This window comes from Schistocerca americana, chromosome 7 (assembly GCF_021461395.2).
Source record: "Schistocerca americana isolate TAMUIC-IGC-003095 chromosome 7, iqSchAmer2.1, whole genome shotgun sequence".
Classification (NCBI taxonomy): Eukaryota; Metazoa; Arthropoda; class Insecta; order Orthoptera; family Acrididae; genus Schistocerca; species Schistocerca americana.
In genome coordinates this window covers 172,271,742-172,294,405 of record NC_060125.1, presented here as the reverse complement: position 1 = coordinate 172,294,405, position 22,664 = coordinate 172,271,742, and the positions used below count along the sequence as shown (strand labels likewise).

General features: G+C 36.3%; 1 protein-coding gene across 1 annotated transcript in view; it reads left to right on the top strand.

Moving 5' to 3' along the window:
- LOC124622825 (RNA polymerase II elongation factor Ell-like) overlaps positions 1-22,664 on the top strand; it is a 384,934-nt gene that overhangs the window by 291,783 nt on the left and 70,487 nt on the right. Inside the window, exons 8-11 of the mRNA XM_047148616.1 lie at positions 3,891-5,135; positions 8,206-8,377; positions 8,484-8,628; positions 12,843-12,846. Coding sequence (XP_047004572.1) covers positions 3,891-5,135; positions 8,206-8,377; positions 8,484-8,628; positions 12,843-12,846 — 1,566 coding nt within the window. The remainder of the gene's footprint in view (positions 1-3,890; positions 5,136-8,205; positions 8,378-8,483; positions 8,629-12,842; positions 12,847-22,664) is intronic.

Sequence of the window (22,664 nt, the reverse complement as noted above, 5' to 3'; positions counted from 1 at the left end):
AACACACACACACACACACACACACACACACACATAAATAGGTCTGGATATTTTTGTGACTAAAGAATATGTGCATGTTTACTATGTCCATAAATATTCGGTACTGCCAACTATTTGTTGTACGTACATAGCTGTATGTCTGGCATTATATCAGCCATGTCCACTCCCCCTTTAATCTCATTATAGTGAGCATTTTCTTTTTAATCAACAGAGTCATCATGGTGTTGCCGTGAAAGCATAATAACACACTTCTTTTTCTTTGGAATGTTCAAGACAATAGTCATCTCTTTGTAAATGTAAATCGTGAGGATTTTTCCTTTCTTGTTACATTAGGCAAAATTTATGTGATATTTCTCTTTTGTTTGCTCTCTTAGAGTTACAGCTAATGTTAAATTGCGATCCAATAAGTTCTCAGTTAGCGGTAAAAAATATTCCCCTGCCATGCCGAAAATATAATTCACACATATCCAGTGTGACATGTTGCCCTTGATTTACTTCTGTCTGGTTGTCTTTCATAATTGTATATACTTCAAAATTACATATGTATCCACTCATAGCATCTGCGCATACCCATATTTTCATTGTGTACATCCCTAGTTTAGATTTCATGTATACTCACAATGGGTAACTGCTGTCGTAAGGTACCAGTCTTTCATAAACAGTTAGGTACTCATTAGGTTGTAAACATTTATGATGCGGTCACAAAGATGTTGAAAACCTCTCTTACTGCTTGACGCTTGTAATTTGCATCTGCAGTTCTGATGTCGAGTGCTATTATCTCAAAACAGCTGGTAATTATTGAAATCTGGTGTGACATAACAGCTGTGAAAAATGCATTTCTAAAAGCTGGATGGATAATCTATTACTCGGAAACACTATCGTGATTCCACGAGTTTCTTCCTGCAGTCAGTAGTATGGAAATAATGCCAACAACGCCTAGTGTCTTATGTTGTGCCAAAAAAAAAAAAAAAAAAAAAAAAACACAACGCTCTGAGCACTATGGGACTTTACATATGTTGTGCCATTCTACAGATTGTTGTGGGCAAGTTTCATTGTATGTATTAAAAACTTCTTGATCTTTTTCATTGATATGTCTTACATATAACATCAACCATGTTCATAGGAAAAAAGAGAGCAAACATAATATTTTACGTTTGATTGTACAGTTTTACTGTTGTGTATTACATCAGGTTTTTGTCAAACAATATTTTGAAATGCCCTTCTTGATTGATGGAAGAGTGTAAAATGCAAAGTCGGCTTCTTTTAGGTTTGAATATACTTGAAAGAGTTGGAGCTTCAAGCTTGGTAACATCGTCTCATAATTTTCTGTCCCTGGTAGCTTTGTCCTTTGACACCTTTCATTCATTTGTACAACCATCAGTAACATCTTCATTAATTTAAAGACTATCTTTTCCTCTACATTATACCTCAAATTCACATCACAGTCTCCTTCACACAGATAATCTGGACTATCAGTATTTATAAATCTTTCAGCCTCCTGCAGACAGTAACGCTAGTCCATGTGTAAGCTTAGAAATAAAAGCTAAGAATATCACAGATCAAAGTAACAGCAAAGTAGAGCTATAAACTTATTATTATCATGGTTTTCCCAACTGAACAATGAAAATCCAAGTACAGTGTGACAACAATTTTGATTAAAATATAACTTTCTTTACTTCTGCTTGGAGGAGTAGTGAGGCTGTAAATAAAATTCTATTTGCTACAAATTTCATAACAAACACTCTCCAAAGGGGTAACAAGGACACCCACATGAATCACAGAAAATAAATAAAATTGTAAACATGAGAGAAAATATAAACATACATGGAAAATATTAACTGGGGTAATTCCATTACTGCCAATGTTGTTAGAAGGGTTAAGATTCATCCTGTAATAGGTTATGTCTTGGTGGAGAACTCCACCTTCAGTTCCACTATATTTATTCTTTTGTGTTGCTACATGCACCCTTAGTGTCAAATTGTCTTTCTTACATATCAGAATGCTTACCATTAAGATATTTCGTCCCTTTCAGTTTTGGTGTTCACTACATTCTTAATTTTAGTTGTGTTGTTTCTAAGTGTTGTGAGATACAGTAATATCATTTAGTTCTAATTAGACAACATGTCATTCAACATCATGTGCCAATGTTGTTGACATGCTCCAATTCCTTTCATTTTCTGTATTACTTACGTGAACAGCAAATTTGTGTTTCTGTGTTATGCTCCCTTTAATATGTCGATACTTTCTATATTTCCTTGAAAGCCACATTCCCAGTTAGATTGCAACAAGTTTCCAACAATTTTTCAAGCAGTGTTTCCAGCTGCTACTTAGTAGCCTTTGTTTGCATGTTGGAAACATGGAAGCAGCTTTCAGTGGCAATGCCAGTGGTGTTCAAAGGAATCAAGATTCCTGGCCAGCCACCAAATATCACACCTGCACAGTTATAGTTGTGTCTATATATTGTGTTGCTGTTTCATCTGCAGATAGTGAGTTTGTTTCACAGACTGTTAGTTGATTTTGCTGCATCAGACAGAGGTGCCTGTGGAATGTCCTAAGTAGGACTAAAAGATTAATAGTAAAAACAGAGTCTGTAGAAAATGGCTGTTGATTCTTAAATCAGCAGCAATTGCATTGAGAAAAAAATTTAATTGGTTGTCATGTGATACCAATGGAAGAAGCATAAGGTGGAGACTAGCAAAATGGAGCAGTTTTGATGTGGTACACAAACTTACATGGCTTGGTTTTCCACTTCTGCAGTTTCTGTAGTATTTAAGATCTCTCATTGCCAAAAGTGGAGAATAACACCAAACTTTCAAACCCCCACCCCCCCACACCATCTTTTGCAGAATTTTAATTCAATTTCTTTTCTAGTTTCCTTTTTTTCCCCCCCTCTGCTGATTCAGTGACATCATTCTCTTCATTTGTGTAAACATTTGAATAGTTATAATCTTCAGTTAGAATCTTTTATATGTTAGATATGAGTATTGAAAAGCAGTGGGAGACATTGTGCACGTTCCATTATTCTGACATCCTGGTGTCATGAAAATTGAATCTAACTTCCTCATATTTTCGGGCTGTGTCATTCACCCAAGTTATACACTATAAGACTGCTTTGGTCAGGCATAGGACATAGTTTGAAATAACTGAGAGCTCAGTGTTCCATAAATCTATTTTGTAATCTTTTATATGTTAGATATGAGATTCATACATAGGTTTCTGAAATTGACGACATGAATTAGGATATTTTGTTACTCATTACAAACAGGAGGCACTTAACGGTGAACCCACCTGCTTAAAAGTAGACCAAGCTATTGGAAAAAGCCCATCTTCTGCTTTTGGAAAACGCACACTGTTTCATACTTACACTATTCACATGCGTATGGCCACTGTCATCACAGGGCATGGAGTCCCAGTCAACACCTCATCCTGTGACATGTAGCAGTCTATCATAATTCATATTACTGTTGGTCTAGACAGTATATTCCATTGTTAGAATTCTGTAATTTTACACGTAGCATGTTAAAAGTGATGACATCGTATGTTTCCACAATGCTTCCTTAATGAAGACCCAATAAATTGTAGCTTGGTCTCTCTCTCTCTCTCTCTCTCTCTCTCTCTCTCTCTCTCTCTCTCTCTCTCTCTCAAAAAATCACACACACACACACACACACACACACACACACACACACACACACACACACCTTACCTCCCCCCTACTCCTCTTAGGAACTATGGTAAAAATGTTTTCCATTGTGGGATGGGGTATGTTCAGATACATAACAAAAATGGAACACAGAAGTAATTAATTAAAAACTGTGGATAAAATTTCTAGTAATTTACTTTATGTTGTCCCCTTTAAGTAATTCACTTATTACATTTATTCCATGTAGCCACAAGCCGCAGAACCTCACACCCCCAGGGAGCAGTGATGGTGGCAGCTCGGGCAGTGGACACTCTCCTACCAGCACCCACCCGGGCAGCCCACCACCACCTGTGTCTTCAAATCTCAAGAGGCCTGGATATTTTGAAGGCGCAGATGGACTACCTTCCAAGAAGCATCGCGTATCACATTATCGGAAACCAGATCAGCAGCTGCCATCCACGAGGACAGGAAATAGTAATAATAATAATAATAGTAGTGGTGGTGCAGCTGCCGGACTTCCTTCACTCCTGGATGGGGTTAGGCATGTCAATACTCCAGAACGCGATGAGGAAGAAAACAGGGACAGGAGACCATATGTGGAAAGGGATAACCTTTCTTCTGATAGGAGAACTTTTAGTGAACGAGAAGGGCCATCATCGGACAGGCGGTTTAGTGACAGAGATAGTGCTTCATCTGATAGACGTTCCCTTGCTGAAAGGAATAGTACTTTTGCAGAGAGGCGGCCCTTAAGTGGTGAAAACGTTTTGGAAAGGCGACCATTAGCAATGGAAACAGAAAGTGGCAGCTCCGACAGGCGTTACTGTGGACCGGATAGGGGCAGTTTTTCTACTGCAGACAGAGAAAGAAGACAGTTTGCATCTGATACTGTTGCTGAGAGTGTGTTTAGTGTAGTGAGTAACAAGGAAATGTCCTCCACAAGTGTGCACAGTGATACAGTTGATCGCTCAGCTGTTCAGTGTTTTAATCAGTCACCTAACACTTCATCACCTGGCAGAAGCAGTGGTTTAAATGGCAGTAACAAAACACTGAGGGAAGAGAGTGTATGGGGAAAGACAGAAAGTGGCAGGGTTCCAAGCCCATCCGCCAGTGCCAGGAATAGTGGTAGATACCAGGACAGTCGAAATGACAGGTGGAATGGTAATTGCAATAACAGCAGTTCCTTCAGCAGAAATGCTGGGAATGGTAATTACAATGGTGTCTCCAATAACAGTGTCAGTGGTGGTGGCAGCAACAGCAGCAATCGCAACATCAATAACAATGTAAGCAACAGGAGTAATGCAAGCAACAACTTAAGCCATAGTAATAGCAACAGTGACCAGAGAAATGGCTACTCCAGCGGCCATGTACCTTCTTCCTCTAACACAGAGAATACTGTTGCTGCAACAGCAGATTCTTACTCCAGTCCCCACTGTCAACAGGAAGCTGTTGATCAACCATTAAATGGCGAACTTCCATTTGCTGATTATCTTTCGTAAGTATGAAAGACATTGCTTCTTCAGTAACTTTTTAGTATATCTACTCTGTTTAATATGGATAATTTTCGTGTGATGACTTGTTGCAAAACTAACTGTATTTTTAAGTCCTCAAATTCCCATAATGTTCTGTTTATGGAGTGATCTGTTATGTAAAATCTACTTTTAAGTCCTCCCTGATGTACCAGCAGGTGTAATTCCATTTTCTTACTATGTACTACGAAAGAGGAAATTTATACATACATTTGAAATTCAGTTTGCTTTATCTGTCTTGTGTTAACTATTATCTTCTAAATTTATCTTGCATCCCAAAGGTAGACCGATTATGATAAACACGAATCTGCCAAAGTACAGCAGAGACAGTTCAAAAGGGGTTGTGATTTGTCATGATACCTTAATTCAAAGAGACCTAATTCTAATTGGCCACCATGCCGTATAGAGCTTGGCAGCGGCAGATGTAAAGCACGAATTGTTTCAACTTCTACCAATTTAGATCTATTGGGTAGAGTACCATGGTGTCGAGAAACTTAACCGCATAACGATTTTAAACACTATTCGGAGGCCAGTCCCATGCCAGTGTAATTTTATGTCCGTTTCATCAGCTTTTCTCCACGAACATTGTTTCATCAAACATAGATCATGGGAACAAGTACGTTAACACAAAATTGGGCATGAATTAACACTGTGAACATTGGAAATTTAACAAGAGCAATAAAAATTGTTCTTAAGAGTGATAAAATGTTGAATGGTGAGAACGTAGAAGTGAAGTTAAACTTCATTTGTTTCATTTTTAACACAGATTATTACAGCTATCTAGTTAAAATTTTCATATTAAGATTACTTGGTATTTGACTATTCCTAATTATTATCAACAATAAAAATTGTTGTGGGTGTTCCCCATTCTTAAACACAATCAGATATAGAAAAGTAGTAGTAATAGCAGTAACAATAATAACAGTAACAGTAATAGTAATAATAATAGTAATAATAAATTTAGAGGTGAGACCTCAGAAAGCTTAGAGATAAAAACTGGAGTGAGGCAATGGGATGGACTCTCCCCACTTCTCTTCAACTGTGTACTTGTAAAGGTTGTGAGAGAATGGCACAAGGAACTCAACAATATGGGTGTTCAGTGTGGTGTCTAATTGGGCCGTAAGAACGAAGGACTGGTTGTAGATTGCCTGGCTTTTGCAGGTGACTTGGCACTGTTTGCTGATTCTCTTGAAATGACAACAATGCGGGTAAACTACCTCAGAAAACAGGCAACCAAAGTGGATCTAGAAGTTTCACTGGAGAAAACAGAGCTCTTTACCAACATCAAAGAAGCTAACAGAGTGATGTTACTAGACCAGTGAAACATCAAAAGGACTGAAAAGTTTAAGTATCTTGGCGAATGGATTGAACCAAACTTATCAGAAAAAATGTCATTATTCATGAGAGTCAACAAGGTGAACTAGCCTATCGACTGACTATGAACAGCTACAACAAAAAATGCCTGCCACACAACCTGAAACTTGCACTACACATCATACACCCAACACCTTGTATGCCATGGAATGTCTTCCCATGAACTGGAGAGGTCTGATGGAGAAATTGGAAGTCGGAGAGAGGAGAATCCTCAGGAAGATCGTAGGCCTGGTAGAAGAAGATCAAGAATTCAAAAGGTGACATAACTCTGAACTCTATGAACCTATCGAGAGACTCTCTGTGTGGGTAGCTTTCAATTGCCATGTTGCAAGACTGCATGCAAAGAGATTGACCAACCATCTGTTCATTTTCTAGCAAAACAAGAAGGTTCGCAACACTTGATTGACAGAAACTGAAAAGGTCATTAAATAACTAGGAATAACTGATCTCCAGAACAGACAGTCTGAGAGATGTACCCTGAAGGAAGCCCAAGGATTTCAGGAAAAGTCCCGAAGGAAAGGTCCCCCCTGGACAGAAGAAAGGAAGGAGTTACATCGGCAGTGGATGAGACAGTACTGGGCAAAGATCAAAGCCACGCTGTTGAACAACCGTGGTCCAAAGTAGGCCCATTCGAAACAAGAAGAAGAAAAGTAATAATAGTAATGGAAAATTTTTCTTTAACAAGGAGAAAGTTTTTGTGTTAAATTACTTCAGACCTAAAAAGCTGCTTCGTATTGTTTGTAAGGGGCATTATTGCTATACATTTCAATGCTGAGTCAGTAGGATGTGTGCACAAATATCTGTAAAAAATAAGTATAGTATCCCATGACTAGAATATCAGTCTGTTGCAACTAGAATCCATCACCTCATACCAGTAACTGGGTGCAGCGATGTATTATAGCGATATGAAGTAATGTATAGCGATATGAAGTGGAACAGTCACATAAGCTTATTTGTTGGTAAAAAATATTAGAAAATATAATCAGTCTGCAAAATGAGATTGCCTACAAAACACTTGTGTGACCCATCTTAGAATATTGCTCAACTTTGTGGGATCTGTACAAAGTAGAAGAAATGGGTGATATTGAATGTGTACACAAAGAAGAGCAATTTGAATGATCACAGGCTTGTTTCACTCTTGGAAGACTGAAGATAAATGCAAACTATCCTGTCAGAGCCTGCTTAAAAAAGCTTCTAGTGAGAAATCTAGGAATATATAACACCACCCTATGCATCACTCCCTAGAGGTTGTGAAGAGAAAATTTAAATAATGACAGTTCACACAAGGCATCTAAGCAATCATTCTTCCCACACATCATACATGAGTGGAATTGGGAAGAAGCTCCCATAACTGGTACACTGGGAAGTAACCTCTGCCATGCAGTTCGAAGTGGTTTGCAGGCTATGGTTGTAGATAAATGTTAATGACTTTATTTATGTAAAAATACCTTTCTTTCCTATACAATCATCTTTGTAGTTCTTAATATGTTATTTTCAACTTCTGTGTCACATTTGACATTAGAGTGAATACACTTGAAATTTCTAGTGTCCGTTATTGATAATAAATTAGGAAAAAATCTTCTTCAGGCTAATTTTCAGTTGCACTATGTCACTAAACTGTAGGAATCCTTTCGGTCTATTAACTGTTACTAATGTTCACAGGAACTACACAAAAATAATGAACAGTGAGCAACGGAGTAAATACAAAGCAGACTTCAATGCAGATTATTCAGAATACAGAAGACTTCACTCTGAAGTTGAAAAAGTTTCTCAGAGATTTGCTCATTTAGAAAAGAGCTTAAACCAACAAGTAAAGTTTAGCTCTGGATGGAAGGTATGAATAGAGATGAATTTGGGAAGCTTTGAGTTTTAACTAATACATGGTCAATAGTTGTTACACTTATTTAATGTCTTAACATACTAAAATTTTGTTGTTGCAGAGCATTCAGAAACAAATTATTCGGGAATATGAAGAAACCAAACGGGATCAGAAGCTCCAAGGAATCAAAAAGAGGTTTCAGTATCTGCATGAAAAATTATCACACATCAAACGCCTGGTTTCTGAATATGATGCAGCACAGAACTGTAACTGACCCTGGCCTCACTCAGCACATGAAATGCTGCCTTTAATGTTCCAACAACGATCAGTCGAGCAGGAATCTCGTGGTGGTTAACTGGCATTGTGCTTAGTACTTACTTGCAGTTTTCATTACACTTGAAAATGTAGAGTAATAATTCCTATCACAAATGTCACAGATCCCAGAATTTGCTCCTAACTGGTATTTTTAACTGTGACGGCTGTTGATCTGGAGAGGATAAAGTGTGCAGTTACAATGCTTGAAAGTTCATAAAAACAAAGTTCACAAAAACAAAGTACATTAAACAGTAAGTCAGTATTAGATATAGCCTTCGCACTGTGTTGTATGGTTATCTGCTTTACTCGAAAGGTTCAAGAGTTACCTTAAGAGGATTATTTTACTTCTCCCATCAAGGGTGTTGTTTTGATCTTGAAATGTGTGTGTGTGTGTGAGAGAGAGAGAGATTAAATGAATTTCATGCTTCTTTTGTAATTAGTAAGTGTAAGAAATTTGTGCAGACTTAGGTTCATTGTTAAGTCATCACCGGGAGTGAGAAAGATTGTGTTTTTTGCATGAAACTCCATCATGAAGTGTGTGGAATAATGAGCTCTGCATTTATTTCTGAATAATGATTGATATTAATAACACAATCCTGATACTTTCATAGTGGAACAATAATATCTTGTAAATTATTGAGAACTTATGTGAGATGGTGCTGTGTCTACATAAAAGTGAAGAAAAGTCACTATCTTTCTGATGTTAATGTTTGTTATTCCTAAGATTTAGATTATGCCATAAATAGTGGAAGTAATTTAAAGTCCCATTTTTTGTACACAGCCTTTGTGCGGTTTTATCTCCTCAGTTTAGAGTGTTGGCCATCTTCCAAAAGTAGTGTGTGGTTTGTTTGTGGTATTTTATTTCACCAGATTCCTGTTCTCTCTTTCCTTAAAAATGTTATGGTCTCATAGGAGCTAGTGCTATAGCTGAACTGAACAGTGCCTTTATAATAGTTAGCCACTGGAAATTTTCCCCCAACTTCCAGCAAGAAAGATATTAACCTCATGTAAACTACTTGTACAAAGAAATTATTTATTGTTTTAAAATTGATAGTCTTCCATAAATGTTAAACATATTGAAATGTAATGGTAAAATTATATTGATTGCTGATGAGAGAACAGGTATCAAAAGTGTGGGTGATGTATTGTGATATGAAGCAGTGTATTTTTGAACCATTTGCACTTCACAATTCCCATAATATACAATTTGCATAACAGTATCTTCTTCCTTTCCGTTTTAAAAATGTGCTCAATACAGTTAAGCATTCTACAATCTAAAAAATTTCCAGTCCCAGTCAGTAGAGATAACTAGATCAAATGCCATTTGTGTTATTAATAGCTTGAACTGGAGAGAGGTAGGATCATTATATGCATCATACAAATGTACAGTAAATTGGCTATTATGAGTATTTCATGAATCTCAACATAATGCTCATGTAAAGCCAAGAAAGCATTCACAAATTTATATTTTGTGTTACTGTGGGATTTCTTCATTTCTTTAGAATCCATCTGGGGTAGTCTTCTCAGAGCTAAAAAGTTCATTGTGATGGGAAGGACAAAGTTTACATAAAGCTGTACCACAGAATATTGTTGTCTGAAAAATAAATTATTAGAATTGGAATTATTTACACTAATCTCTGGTGCACTGCTAATATAATACAGTGAACAAAGAAAGACTAATCTGAAACTTTTAAGCAGTTTTACATGGATGACGTAGTGAATTTTAATGCTGGTGGTTTGGTACTGTGAAGTAGGGAACACTTTTATGTGAAGATTCTTGCACGAGTTGTGGTTACGAAGGTACCATAAAAAAGCTGTAACAATTTAAATTACATTAAAAATTGTTAATACTGCCTGCTATTTTGTATGAAATTGGAATACTTCCATTAAATAAACAATGAAAGTTGACAGATGAGGGGGCAAATTGATGTGACAGAAGCACAGACATGAGGCAAAGGTTTATTTTGAAGTTGATGCAACAAGGGAAAACATTTTGGGTAATGGGATCATAATAGGAAATCAGTATATTGGTCAGATCTATAGCACAATCTCAGCATATTGCACCATTTTTAAAAATAAATTTTGTGGTACAGGTACTGTGGCCCCAGTGTTATGAAAAAAGTGGATTTTGTGCTTTTGTTCCTTTCAGTAAATTTGTCAAGTATATCTGAGAGATTTTCAAAAAATCTAATCAATTGTAGGTGTAGGAATACCATATAAAATATTTTGTGGGACATCATGATGTTGTTTGAAGAACATACTTTTGTTTTTGTTATTACTCCTGTATTAAAGTCAAATTTAATTTCTTTGCACCATACCAAAATCACATGTTTGTACACTCTTTAGATAATGTGTTAATTCTTTCGATATAGAGTATGTTTATGTAGCACACTAGTTGAAAGATGTGTTACTTACTAACTCTTGTTATCATTTTATTGTAACAGCAGAAGTTACACATTTATGGGAATTCATTAGAAGTGCAAATAAGAGTTTCCTACTCATCATTAATATTAAAGTGGTGTTTTTCTGCTCTGTCAGTTACAAAAACTAATTTGAAATATTATTTCCAGAGGTGTCCTTCATACATATACTGGTGAAACTGATTACTCAGTCAGATTGGTCAGTGATATCCCAAATGTTCTGTGCAATCCATGATGGTTCTTTCATTTGTTTGAGTGTATGTGGTTTTTGTGCATGAGATGAAGTGATTGGAGTTAAATGTTCTTTCAGTTATGTATCCATTAACAAAATCGTGTAAATTATCTAGCTTGTGGGTAATGGATAATCAGAATGCTCAAACCATATCTCGAAAACTGTAAGATAGTTAGCAACTGTGTGTATATATATATTAAAAATCTTTTAGATATTGGTACAGATAATTTTGAGAAACATGACAGAGAAGATTTAATGACCAAAGTACAGTACTAAGTGAAATAACAGTGCAGAATTCACTTATTGGGTAAAGTTTGTTCACCACCCTATGTAAGTTACTGGTGAATGCTTCTCCTGATAAAGTGTCGGAGTATATTAAGCTGCAAGAACATCGTTGATGGAAATAATGGAAGATAAATACTTTATACATAATATATTTTTGACTGTGATGTATTTTTTTTATTTTATTTTTTATTAATAGATGCTCATTCCTGCAGCAGATTTGCTGCTAACTATTGTAACTTGACTGATGCTGATGTGTGAGAGAATGGAGTGAGAACTGTCCTGCCACCATTGCCAAGGATTAACTACAGTGAAAAGTGAAGAAAAGTTTAATGTAGCGATTAAATGGCAGTTGTAATAACTATAAATGTGCTTGGTTGTGGAAAATATTTGAAAGGGAAATACTGTATAATAAACTTTTTGTGATCAAGAACATTTTTGATCAGAAGTTATGCTATTTATATTTCTAAAAAGGATGGTAACTACTCATCCTGGCGACTGTGCTTACGATGCTGTATACATAAACAATGTGGATGGCCTCCATTCATTTATTGCTGCCCTGGCCTGGAACATTGGTGACGACCGGAATTCTTCCCTGACCTTGATTATTATATTATCATTATTATTATTATTATGACTATTATTATTACTGTCTGTATAGTGTTTTATAAAAAGGATATCATACAATAATATGCATTCTGTCTTCTTTCATTATTGTGTTCTGCTTTTGAGATTTTACATAAAAATGTTGAAAAAAAAAATGCTCTTCTTAGTCCGGGGATTGTGTAATTATACCAGCTAGTGGGATATTTATTCTCACTGTTGGCGTAAGTACTGTTCTGCTGGTAAGGATTCGTAAATGCTTGTGGAGTAACTGGCATATCTGACAATAATACATTTAAGTGCTTGTATTTATCACTTTGTATGAATATGCACACACAAGATTCAGCAACTAGCTAAAGTAGTAACATAAAGATGTACCTCGTAACTGGTTTGTTAGTGCAGATAGGCTTACACTTAATAATTTAATGAGGGACCAAGAACAATATATGTTTCACTTGTGATTTTTTAAAAATAAAAGAGCACTTGCTAATTGTTCTGTTGTGTATTACTAATATGAGTGTCTCATTCTCCATACCAGGTTTATACAAATTAAAATCGTCAATTATCCTAAGAATTGTTTGAAATATTGACATTACATTGTTTCTGTTATGGGCCTTCATTATTGCAGGGAAGTGAGTTGTAGTAGGTATCACATATCTCACACTGGAAAAGCTAACTGCACAAGAGAGATAATGACATCACAATTATGGAAGCCATATACTAAAGACATGCTTAATGATGATAATTATATACTTTATTTTTAATAAAAGATAAAGTTTATTCTCCTATTTTTACCGCATTGCTGAATCTCAAAATAGAACAGAATGCAAGCAGACTCCACAAGCAAGGTGAACCGATATGGCTTTAAAGTTTCCCAAGTGGCAGTGAAGGTAAATCAACTGATATCAATGTGCTGCTGTTTTGCTCTGGTGATTTTTGTCAACTGCTTTTGAAATTGTGATTTGTGTGTGTGGATATTGTTTTATATGAGGTTTATTTATGTTTGTAGCAGGAAAATATTAATTTATTGTTGAATTTACTATGTAAATATGTATACATGTATGTATGTTTTTGTAATTCCTTCTGAAGCATTGTGAATGAATCATGATTCAGTTCTTTTAAATAGCAACATAAATGCAGAAATTGGCATTTGGTTGCATTACTAATGTATACTGGTACGTTGGTTGGTTTGTTATTTCAAAAATTATGGAAGTTTTGTTAGGAACAATCTGTGTCATTATTGTAATGATTGTTGTTACTGGTTTAAAGTTATTGTTCAAGTGTAGGCTTTCTAACTGAGGTTGTTTTAACATTCAGTATTATTTAGCAGATTCACTTTGGTTGTAGAGAGTGGAAACACTGAAATAATGTAAATTCTGCATTAACTGCATGAAGCACACACATCCGATTTTAATACAGTATACATTTTTATTAGGTTGTTCTGATGGTTTGATTATTTGTGTTCTACATTGGTCAAACTAAGACAAGGATTGATTTTTTTCCCCCAGTGTCTCAAAAGTTGTCTCACGTACCCCACCAGAGATCAGCAAGAGAAAGGAACTTTTTGTTTATAGTATTTAGTGAACACAGGTGGTTTTCTTTACAAGTAACCAGAGCTGATTGTAGTGTAGTACATTAATTTTTAATATAGAATTGTTGTATTGGCAGGTACCCTTTAGATTCAACACTGTTATAGTGAGCACACTTCCAAAATCTCTAGCTTCATGTATGATTACCACTAAAAGAAATTTGTCACTTGCGGAAATACTTTGATGAACCAATGCATCTTTAAATACAAATATGACAATTAATATGAGCTGACACAACTCTCAGAGGAGCAGGACCCATTTCCAAAAATGATGCACATTGTATTGCAAAAGTGTGGAATGTTATTCCAAATTTCTTAATTATAAGGCTTACTCTACAATCAAATTGAATCTCATCTTCCAGAAATGGAGCTGTAATAAAGGTACTATTCTGCTAGTAAGCTCAGATATATATTACATTTGACACTCAGTTGTATCGTGGCATTGATAGATGTATACATTCTCATCATCATGCAATTGTTGATGATGCTGCTAATTTTTATAGTGTCTTCTGGCTTTATAAGTATATTGTTAACTGAGTGCTACATTGTTCTAAGAGTTTAATGACATATTTAAAATATATTTCAAAATGAGCTGAAACATTCCATGAGCACAAACTTGTTGTAGATGGTGCTGAGCACAGGAACATGTATGACAGATTTGTTTTCGTGTGTGCCACTTGGGAAAAGAAATCACAAATGAGACCTCATGTCTGCAGAAGGCAGGGTTACTGTATCATTTGTGATTTGGGATAATGGATATATGACAATGTCTTGTTTGGTTTAGATCTATTGCTGGATTTGTTTAAAAAAATGTTTGTCTTATGGGACATATAAACTTACACAAAACATACAAAAAAAATAAATCCTATTACTTATATGCATGCAGCAATCAAAATCACATTTGTTGTTTTTTTTCTTATGCAATGCTTATTTCCAGTTTTCCCTCACCCATTGATGAAGTATTTCACCCTCTAATTACCACTCTACCATTTTTACCTGTTACAAAACTGAAATATTTTCCCTTACCTCTCTTTCCTTCCGTTCCTAAGGAACTAGTTATAATTTGAGATATCTGGAATTAAAATAATTGATATGCAAATCAAATGAAAAAGAATGAAATTTAACGTGCTCTGAGTGAAACAATCAAATTTAGTACTGCTGACACACACACACACACACACACACACACACACACACACACACACACACACACACACAGAGAGAGATTTACACAGTTCCCACCTTGGGTCTGAGAGAGGGACTGAAGGGGGGTAGATTAAAAGGGAAGGCCAGTCACCTGGGCTCCAGGATGAGAGGGACCATCTGCAATGAGACTGAGGGGATGCGCAAAATGGAAATGGAAATGCCGTGTGGCTAGGGCCTCCCGTCGGGTAGACCGTTCGCCTTGCGCAAAATATGAGAAAGAGTAGGGGATAAAAAGATACTACATTAGTAAGCGCACTTCAGTCCAGAGGTGATGTTGACAGAGTGATGATTAAGAGGATGAGAAATGAATAGTGTGATTAAGAATTAGAAGGGAAGGGAGATGAGGGGAAGGAGAAGAAAGAAAACTACAATATGTTGGGAGGTGAAGTTCATGAGTTCTCGTTATTGCTATTCATCTTTATCCCGTCACTTGGATATCACTCCAAAATGAAGTCACTGCATGAATATACTAATGAAAATGCTAAGTACTACATGTTGTGCCTGTAAAAGCACGAGAAAGAGCTCAGTTTCATAAGCAGAGCATCCATGTTCCTATTATCATATTATCTTAAGCCATTTACTTATGGGAGAGAGTAGTAACATAAACTTCTATTTCAAGGAAAAACAGTCATTTTTTTGTCAGATTGTAACATTGAAAAATCCTCTAAATTACACAAACTACTGATTGTGTAGACTTACTTTGAAAGTATACATTTTTGGTAAAAAATAACAAATAAAAATATAAGTATTAATTTAGGTTCTGAATAAAAACACAAAATTAGGCTGGTTCTCAGCAAGGGAATAATAAATTAACAAGGAATATTGCGATTCTGATTTTTATTGGTCCAGTAAATTATCTTTTGTACATGCAATTAGTTTGCACAATACGTACATGATGCACAATCATCTACAATACATTTTGTTTTACAATACATAATGATGTACAGTATGGGTGTTACATAAATTACAGTTTTGTGATGTGATACTACCTTTAACTGTACACATGTGGTTCTCATTATAGGTTACTATCTAATGTTAGTTTGTCTTAACTTAGTACATAAACTATATCAATCACAGAGTGAACTGCTCATTGTCTGCCCATACATGAAGCCATGTTTTCAAATTTTTTCTTCTGCTAGAAATTTTTTTCAATGATTGCAATGTCAAAGATCTTCAAAACAATTTCTAAAAGCTTCTGACTGCTTCTTTTTCAATGAAATTTCGGCGACTTGCGCATCGATGGGGATGAAATGATGATGAGTAGGACAACACAACACAACACTCAGTCCCTGAGCGGAGAAAATCTCCGACCCAGCCGGGAATCGAACCCGGGCCCTTTGGATTGACAGTCTGTCGCGTTGACCACTCAGCTGCTGGGGGTGGACTACAGTAGGTACTGGGAGATGAAGAAGCTTGCACAGCATAGAGTAGCATGGAGAGCTGCATCAAACCAGTCTCAGGACTGAAGACCACAACAACAACAACAACAACAACAACAACAGTTCATTAGCAAGTTATTCCTTAGAATAATTTCTATTATTGTAATGTGTAAAAGGTGGTGGTAGGGAACATTAGGTGACATCTGCACATTAAAAAAAATTATAAATATTTAGCAGATAGCTGTATTTTCAAATTAATCTGTGATGTGAATGTAAAATGACTCATTTCACTTCATTACAGTTTATCGTGCAAATTGATCCATAGAACTTGAAACTAACTAATTTGGTACAAAGCAGAAAATGCAGATCCTGTACGCATTTAATCTAATTTTCTTCAATATCATTGTTAATGTTCTTATTGTGGACTTCTGGACTCATTTGCTTTTAATTGTGTCTGCATAAAAAAAAAGTGGAGCATCCAGAAGACATAGTTAGATGTCAATGCAAATTTGTGCACATATACACCATTGGCAAGTCACAGCTTGCTGGGACAAGTACAACTGCCTCCAGAGTGCATTAGTGTTGTTCATGTTTAGTTTGGTTACCAGGCCTGGTTGGGTATGTAAAGGGCATGAACAGTGACAGATGTCGAACAATCATCGTGATAGACATAGAGATACCACATACTTGTTTGAGACAGTGTTAACAGCATGTGACAGAGTTTGGCTGGCTGGTTGACTGTGCAGAATCCAGATTTGGATGTGACAGTGGCCCCATGTTGGACTACATGGGAATGTGAAGGCATATATACCCATCATTAAGGTTCTAGCTGACAGCATCTGACCATCAAGAGCAGGGTTGCCACATTGTATGCCGAGAACATTCTAACCCCAGCTATATATTTACACCTCCAATTCCAGAACAACTCTGGACACCTTGCAAAATTCTGTGTCATCCTGCATTGTTGGGCAGAGACTAGTGGCCATTGAACTAATAAATTACTGTCCCATGTGTAAGCTGCCATTAATATCACAATGCAAAATGCTGTGTTTGGAATGGGCCGTGATATTGAAGCGTAGATTGCTGATGAATGGCAATGCAAAGTGTTCAGCAATGGATCGCATTCTGCACTACTCTCAATGTTCTGGGTTGGCGAGCATGGTGGTGACCTGGGATGTTCCATTTTTACAATGTTTTGGAGAGGCACATGGTGTTACTCCTGGCACCATAGTTTATAACTGCAGTTAACAGCTATTAATGATTGAGAAATTTTCATGGCACAACTGTACTTTACAGACTTCCTGAATCCTCATGTGACAATATTGTGGTACTATAATTTTCAGTGTGATAGGGTCCACAGCTGCGATGAATGTTTTGAATGATTTCTTGAAGCCTTCAGCTGCCATTCTCTTTATTTCCTGTATGATTGTGCAATGACTGTACAATTTTGGCCTTGAAGTATCTAAAATGGAAGTTTCATACATTGGATATATTAGCGACATTTGTAATTTTGATGTATGAACAAGTCATATTTGTAGATACAGGTATACTAGGCGCATTCTAACTCACTTTATGGATGAGTTTTTAGTAACAGATTATGTCATATATGTCGTTGCTCATATGTGTAATGCAAAACCTAACTCAACCATAAAGCAGTTTTTACTAGACTCTTGTGGTTCTCAGTACTATTCCATTAGAATACTGTGATAAATGTGATATGTAAGATCTTTGTACCAACTATTTAAAAATGACGTGCTCCTACAATAACAGAACAAATATTCACCAATTATTTTAAAGAAATTACATACAGTCATATTTATACCAATGATGAACGATAATTGCATGTAACTGAGAACAAAAGCATATGCAGGTTAAGTAGCAAATTTATGTAAAATAATTATAATCTTCCTAGTGCTAAGTACATAATATATCAGAGCTTTGCAACAATTGCTCAAAAGTAATGTGGTCCCAAAATGGCGTGAACACCTCAAACTAATTTACGAGCATAACATGTCGTCATAGGAGCAATGACGTATACAACATAATCTGTTACTAAATAATCATTCATAAAATAAGTTAGACTGTGAGTAGTATATCTACAGATATAATTTGTTCCTACATCAAAATCACAAGTGTCACTAATGTATCCAACGTATGAAACTTCGGTTTTAGATACTTAAAAATGGCCTAAGGCTGAAATTGTACAATTATACAGGAAATAAAGAGAATGGCAGATGAAGGCTTCAAGAAATCATTCAAAAAATATTGTGGTAATCTTTTTCAGCTGGAGAGTGCTCATCTACACATGGCAGGTGTAACTCCGCCCCTGGGCCAGTGCCGAAAATATCAAGGGCTAGTTAAAACAGATCTGGGCCAGGTTGTCTCAGGGAAGGATACAACAGTTTTGTGACACCTTTCCCAACTGAACTAGTTCATCCATTCAGCCTGAGATAGTGTAACATGATACCACTAAATAGACTCGTACTGAAAAATTCTTTGTAATTTTGACTCAAATTTCTAATCACTGAACTAATATCACATACCCTCTCAATCTGTCAAGTTTTGTTTAGTTCCCTCCCTTTGGGGCATTTCACTTTCTTTGTCAGGCAGTATATTTACTGTTGGGTGTATTTTTCTCTTCTATCCATTTTGTCTTTATTTGTTCTTCAGTTAAAAATGGCCTCTTTTTTTTTTAAAAAAAAAAAAAAAAAAAAAAAAGGTCTATAACCATCACATAATGACCTAACAGATCCAAAAGTCAGTTGTTAAACACATCTTTATTCATCTCCTTATAATCACCTGTGTTGTTTTACATAATAACTATCAGCATGGAGCTTTTGATGAAGTGATATTCTGATGATAATAATAATAATAATAAAGATTTTATTGTCTTTAGGCCATTACAGCAATTGACAACGTCAAATGAAGTTACAATTTATAATACAGTATGATAAGGTATTGACTACTGAAATATTTTAGCTTATATTAAAATCAATGTGCAGTGGGTCATCTGTTAGATTACTGCATTTTACAGTTGAAGAATTCATTGATATCATAGAATGGGTGGGCAATAAACCATTCATGCAGTCTTTCTTTGAATGTATGTTCAGGAAGATCCTGTATGGCATGTGGCAGCTTATTAAATAGCTTGTGCCCTGTGACTTCATAGCTATTTATTGATTTTGATAGTCTGTGGTAAGGCGTGTATATGTGTTTGATGCTTCTTGTGTTGTAACAATGTACATTTTCTCTACGTTTCACATCTTGTAGGTTCTTCTTCGTAAAGATTAAGACATTGTATATATAGAGGTTTATTACAGTCATAATTTTTTGTTTAGTAAATAAGGGTTTGCAGTGAGCCTTATGTGAAGAATTTGTAATTATCCTAATGGCTTTCTTCTGCAATAATAGGATGTCATGTATATGACTACAGTTACCCCACGAGATAATGCCATAGGATATTATACTCTGGAAAAATGCAAAATAAGATGATCTGATGTATGTTTCAGGTACACAATTTCTGAGTTGTCTTAATAAATAAATTACTCTAGATAGTTTACTACTAATATAGTTTACATGTTGGCCCCAGGATAACTTTTCGTCTAAATAAACTCCCAGGAATTTAACAGAACTAGGGTCATCAGATAGTGGCTTGTCTCTTAGAGTGAAGATTATCTGCTGAGTTTTATTTTCATTTAGCAGGAAACTATTTGCTCTGAACCAATATGCTGCATGAGTGAGTGTATTTTCAGCACAGGTTTTAAGATCATTAAGACTGTTACTGCTATGGAGAAAAGTCGTATCATCTGCATACAATACAGTGGTGGATGACAATGGTAAGCCCTTTTCCTTTGTCAGTTGGCACTTTCCAGCTTTCATTGCTCTTCGAATCATGTCAGGCGAGCCTTCTGTCATGAGTTTGACTGATCCATGTCTCAAATAGATAAATAATGGTTTATAAATGATTTTCTTTCCTAATGTTGTGCATTTTTTTTTTCCAGAAAAGTTGCCCTAGTTGCTACAGTATTAGATCTGGCCATCAAAATCCTTCTTGCAGCTTTACATTTTCTGTACCTTTATCCAAAAGATTTCAGAATTTTGTTAGTTGGATGACAGACTCCTGTGGGACCAGTCTTACTGTGTAAGACACCTGCCACCTTTTGCTTTGTACTATACTCTTCCATAGAACTGGAGTACTATGTGGAGGACAACACTGTTTTTGTAATTGTCAAAATCGGTAACAGTTCTTCTTTCACCAATATCTTTCCTCAGAGACTGAAACTTCATTTCTTGATCACAGGTTTCCACTTCTGATGTTTGTGCCATATTATCTCTACTGTTCGCAGTAAAATACATAATGGTGCCTCATCTGGCATTATCGTTGAGGTTGTGAAGTAATTCGGACATATTTTATATGACTCCCTTTCTTTGATTCCACAAGTGAGTCATCGTAACTTGCAAATAAAAAAGCAGTAGTATATGATTTAAAGCAGAGCTCTCTTGGTAAACAAACACCACTTGCTGGAATCGAACACATAAATTACTGACTGGATGTAACAAAGTGGCAAAGCCATGCCAGTGGCAACATGAATAATCAACATCACATAACCAGACCAATGTTAGGCACCTAAATGGTAGTTCTTGCTCCGTATGGTGCTACATAGATGGCAGCCATGGTAGAATTAAGAGTAGGGTAACAGTATGCCCTTAGTTAGAACCATGGACCAAACGATGCAAACCAAAAGCTTGCCATTGTGAGTTAGAAATGATATGGGGGTCAAGAGGTGTGACAAATGACAATTCCCAGTCAGCTGCCAGTTTTTCTACTGCCAAAACAGTGTTTTTTTTTTTTTTTTTTTTTTTGGAGGCACTTAGGAGGTTGCTTCTGTCTGTTAATGTATAACATGACTCGTTCCACACCCCAGAAGGCTCTCCTTTGCAATGGCATTTATGAAAGCTATTTGTGAATAAATAAATAATATTTGAACTGGATCACTGCATTTGCAGTTAGTCACTGTTTGGGAATACAGCTGGTTAGCTATTCACACAAACTTGCTGTACACTGATTACAGATGGCCAGTGTATAAAATATCTACCTCTGCACATGACTCTGCCTTTTACTGGATAAAATGTTTGTAACTGGGCTATGTAAGTATAAGTATATAGGACCCATCTTCAATCCAGTAGAATAACCTGTGTTGTTCAGGACTGGAAGCAGGAATGGGCTAAAATACTGCAGAGGTTGCATGTGCGACATAATTTACTATTGGAGATGAGAACAGAATAGACCAGTTATCATCTCAATGCTTGCTGAAATGTAACCAAAGGCCTGGATTAACACATTAACTGCTGTGTGGCTGCTGGTGGCAACAGCAGAACTGTGCCATTGACACTGTGTGGCTGGTGGCAGCCACAACAGAGTCTCAGACCTAATGCTGGGTGCCTGGCAGTGAAACATCCATCACTAAGCATGTGGCAGTCACTTTGTGAAATTATCTATGGCTAAGGTCATGATGTTGTTGTTGTTGTTGTGGTTGTTGTTGTTGTGGTTGTTGTTGTTGTGGTTGTTGTGGTCTTCAGTTCTGAGACTGGTTTGATGCAGCTCTCCATGCTACTCTATCCTGTGCAAGCTTCTTCATCTCCCAGTACCTACTGCAGCCTACATCCTTCTGAATCTGTTTAGTGTATTCATCTCTCGGTCTCCCTCTACGATTTTTACCCTCCACGCTGCCCTCCAATACTAAATTGGTGATCCCTTGATGCCTCAGAACATGTCCTACCAACCGATCCCTTCTTCTAGTCAAGTTGTGCCACAAACTTCTCTTCTCCCCAATCCTATTCAATACCTCATCATTAGTTACGTGATCTACCCACCTTATCTTCAGCATTCTTCTGTAGCACCACATTTCGAAAGCTTCTATTCTCTTCTTGTCCAAACTAGTTATCGTCCATGTTTCACTTCCATACATGGCTACACTCCATACAAATACTTTCAGAAACGACTTCCTGACACTTAAATCTATACTTGATGTTAACAAATTTCTCTTCTTCAGAAACGATTTCCTTGCCATTGCCAGTCTACATTTTATATCCTCTCTACTTCGACGATCATCAGTTGTTTTGCTCCACAAAAAGCAAAAGTTATTTACTAGTTTAAGTGTCTCATTTCCTAATCTAATTCCCTCAGCATCACCCGATTTAATTTGACTACATTCCATTATCCTCGTTTTGCTTTTGTTGATGTTCATCTTATATCCTCCTTTCAAGACACTGTCCA